The 3,353-nt window shown below is 34.8% G+C and overlaps 1 protein-coding gene across 1 annotated transcript; it reads left to right on the top strand.

The window, feature by feature from the left end:
• Positions 1-353: 353 nt before the first annotated feature.
• On the top strand, positions 354-2,845 carry LOC137137772 (endonuclease domain-containing 1 protein-like). Its single transcript, XM_067524417.1, has 3 exons — positions 354-458; positions 977-1,300; positions 1,924-2,845. The coding sequence occupies exons 2-3, from the start codon at positions 977-979 to the stop codon at positions 2,503-2,505; spliced, it is 906 nt and encodes a 301-aa protein (XP_067380518.1). The 5' UTR covers positions 354-458; the 3' UTR covers positions 2,506-2,845.
• The last annotated feature ends 508 nt before the right edge of the window (positions 2,846-3,353 follow it).

Below are 3,353 nucleotides of genomic sequence, written 5' to 3'. Positions count from 1 at the left end.
ATGTTTTATATGTTTTTAGGCTTTACATGTTTTATGTTTTATTCCTGGTCTTAATCCGCTTGTGTAGCACTTTGAGATTTGTTAGCCAATGTAAAGTGCTTTATAAATAAAATGAATTATTATTATTATTATTATTTTCATTTATAGAAATTACACATGCAAAGAAAAAAGAGTGATTCAGCTTTGTGGGAAACATTCTGAGAGCGACAGCACAAATGATTAACATATGATGATAACTTAAATATTGCCCAAGATGTCTCATGTGTGATGACTTGTTGCCATTTCTGGAAGAATGAATTTGATAAAAATTGCATGTGAAGAAAAAGGGTCCTGGAGGATGGGAGTGTCCTGTTGTCACACCTACAGGGACTATAAATGCTAACTTTCGTCACAGTTTTATTTAATCTCTGAAGTTCAGTGACACGGTTTGCTCAAAGTGTTTGTGAAGAATTAAGAAGGTAAGAGTTTCTTGTTGTTGATAATTCATTACAACAGTTTGATACAGTTTGAAGACAAATGTATCTTCTGTTCTTAACCTGCCAACTAAGGTTTCTCAGAAAATAAGCTGTAAAATTCCAAACTAAAAGCATGTAACACACACATACACACTGCTTCCTGTCTCACAGGCGTAGGATCAAACCTGTGTTGTCTGGGTTAATCCCCAGTTGCTGTGTTAAATCACCTGAAGTTCTGTAGAACCTCTACTGTTTTCCTACAGTTTCTGAGACATGGTGTAACTGAACCGATTGTACTACTTGGTTTAGCAGCTTACAAAAATTATTTCCTATGTGTCTGTTTGATAATCATGTGACTTTATTTTATGTCCCCTTCAGTGACTTCAGTGAAGATATTCAAACATATCAATGCAACTAAATGCACTTTTTCTTCTAAGTTAACTAAAACCAACTATGTGTAAAATAAGGCTTTAATATTTCATAACTCTTTGTTTTCTCCTCCGATTATGTGTGTGATGAAGATGTCCATGAAGACGTGGTGTCTCCTGTCCCTCCCTGTCCTCCTTCTTCTGTCCATCGCTCCCACAGAAGCTGAAGTGGTGCAGCCAATGTCAGACTGTAAGGGGTTTCTTCTTGACGAAAACACTCCACAGATCCCAGGAATCTTGGTTGATGGTGAGATCCAGGACCAGAACCGATACAAAGCCATCTGCCAGACTTATAATGATGAGAGAAGGTTTGTGACGCTCTATGACACCACAAACAGAATCCCAGTGTTTTCTGCTTACAAGTACAAAGGAGAAAATAAAGGAACACCCAGGCCTTCTTGGAAGATAGAGCCACAGGTATGTTAGTATCTCACTAACCTTGTAAAACATTATTTTATGGTTTTATAATTTATTTATATCACAATACTTTTATATTTATTTTGCTGGAAAGGTCAGCAAATTAATGTGATGATTACCTGAATTTTGTTTTAAAAATAAGAACTAAACCACGGTAATCCACAAAATCTGAACCTTCACATTAGTAAAGCTGACCGTTTTAACTTTGACAGCTTGAAGACTCAAGACTGTCTTTATATTTATTCTGTTACAACATTGGTAGCATTGAGTAAACATTTGCAGCTGAACAAATAGACTCCATGTCCAGCAAGAACCACTGATTATAACAGGGATACCAGATAAAATAGGGACCATTTATTTCAATCTTCTAATGCAGTTGATAAATTGCTATAATTCAAAATACTTTTGAAATTGGTGAAGTTAGTCAATTCTTATAATAAAGTTCATTACTTTGTCTTGTTTTTGTCATGTTATTTGTTTCTAGAAAGGTCAGCAAAATGTTGAGGATTAATTACATTTTGTTTTTAAAAATAAAACTAACACACTGTAATCCACAAAATCTGAAACTTCACATTAAATATTGCCTGACTGCACTGACTGACTGACTGTTTTATTTTCTGCAGCTTGAAGACCCAAATGGTGACAAAAACATGCAGGGTAGTGAGCTTGATCATTACGAGCACCAGGCCAGTAACAAGGACTATGATGATGAGAAGGACTACGACAGGGGCCATTTATTTCCACGTTCTTTTGCATATAGTGAAGATGACAAAATCTCAACGTTCACTCTGACAAACATTGTTCCACAAGCAAAAAACTTTAATCAGGTCAGCTGGGTAAATATGGAGAAATGCCTCAGATGTATCCTGCTAAGATTTTGCAAAAACAGTAATAATATCCCTGAAGGCTACGTAGTGACCGGAGCACAGCCTGGAACAGGAAAACTCAAAGAGAGGGTTAATATTCCCTCAGTGCTCTGGTCGGCTTTCTGCTGCTACAATAATGGCAGGAACAGGTGGATAGCAAATTCATTCTGGGGCAACAATGTTCAAGCTTCACCTGATAATAAAATACATACAAGTCCACTGCAAGATCCCATTGGGAACCAACAATATGAGTTTTTTCCTGGATCACAGTGTCCTGTTGACACAACTGCTGATCAAACAATCAGACAAATTAAACATAACTGCCCTTGTCCACCTTGACCTTCACAGTAAAGTAAAAAGTAAAAAAAATGATTTATGATGATTATTTTTCTTTTTACATTTCAAATTGAGTTTTTAGAATCATTTTTACTTACCTATTTACCTATATAGACTTATTTAGTTTGTTAATGATCTATATCATTCTTCTTTCATTCACTTATCGCGAATAGTTAATTCCTGTAATTTGATTTATTAAACTAGTTATTGTTTGTAAAGAATAATTATTGATAAATGTGTTCAGCAACATTTAGATTGCAATTGTTTTTCAGACAGTTATTCAGCTTATGATAATTTTTAAAGCATTTGTTTTTACATTTGATTAAACATCTATATACTCACATTTTTATATCATGGAAAAGTTGAACATCTTCTTTCTTTAAAGCTGTACATGTAGGATTACAAGGGCTAATAGCGCAGTCGATCAGTTTCTTATTTTGTACAACAGACAGTGGATTATTAATTATAGAGACCCCCGCTTTCACATAGGAACTCAGAAATTGTTGTTTGTCATGAACTGACTGTAGGTTGACAGATCATATGTATTAACACGCAGAAAAATCTATATTATTAGCTGTCTAAAATTCTTATTAATAAATTAAGGTTTCACAAAAATTTTTATTCACATACTGTATGGTCTCTAGTCTAATTTCAGCATCAGGACAGTGTTTGTGGCACTAAATGAAAAAAAATTAAAGTCAATAAAGAAACATGGCATCCATGTAACTATGATTAACCGAGGTGTGCAACAGGTTTTTATAACGAAGATTTCAGTGGTAATTATTCAAGCCTGCGCTCCATCCATCCACCACAACATTACCACCACCTGGTGGTGTTAACAACATGGACAT

Source organism: Channa argus, chromosome 12, assembly GCF_033026475.1.
Source record: "Channa argus isolate prfri chromosome 12, Channa argus male v1.0, whole genome shotgun sequence".
Lineage (NCBI taxonomy): Eukaryota > Metazoa > Chordata > Actinopteri > Anabantiformes > Channidae > Channa > Channa argus.
This window is presented reverse-complemented; position numbering and strand designations above follow the sequence as displayed.

Coding starts and splice junctions, on each gene's coding strand:
- LOC137137772 (XM_067524417.1), top strand. CDS start 977: ATGTCCATGAAGACGTGGTGTCTCCTGTCCCTCCCTGTCCTCCTTCTT. Junction 1,301..1,923: donor CTTGGAAGATAGAGCCACAG/GTATGTTAGTAT, acceptor TATTTTCTGCAG/CTTGAAGACCCAAATGGTGA.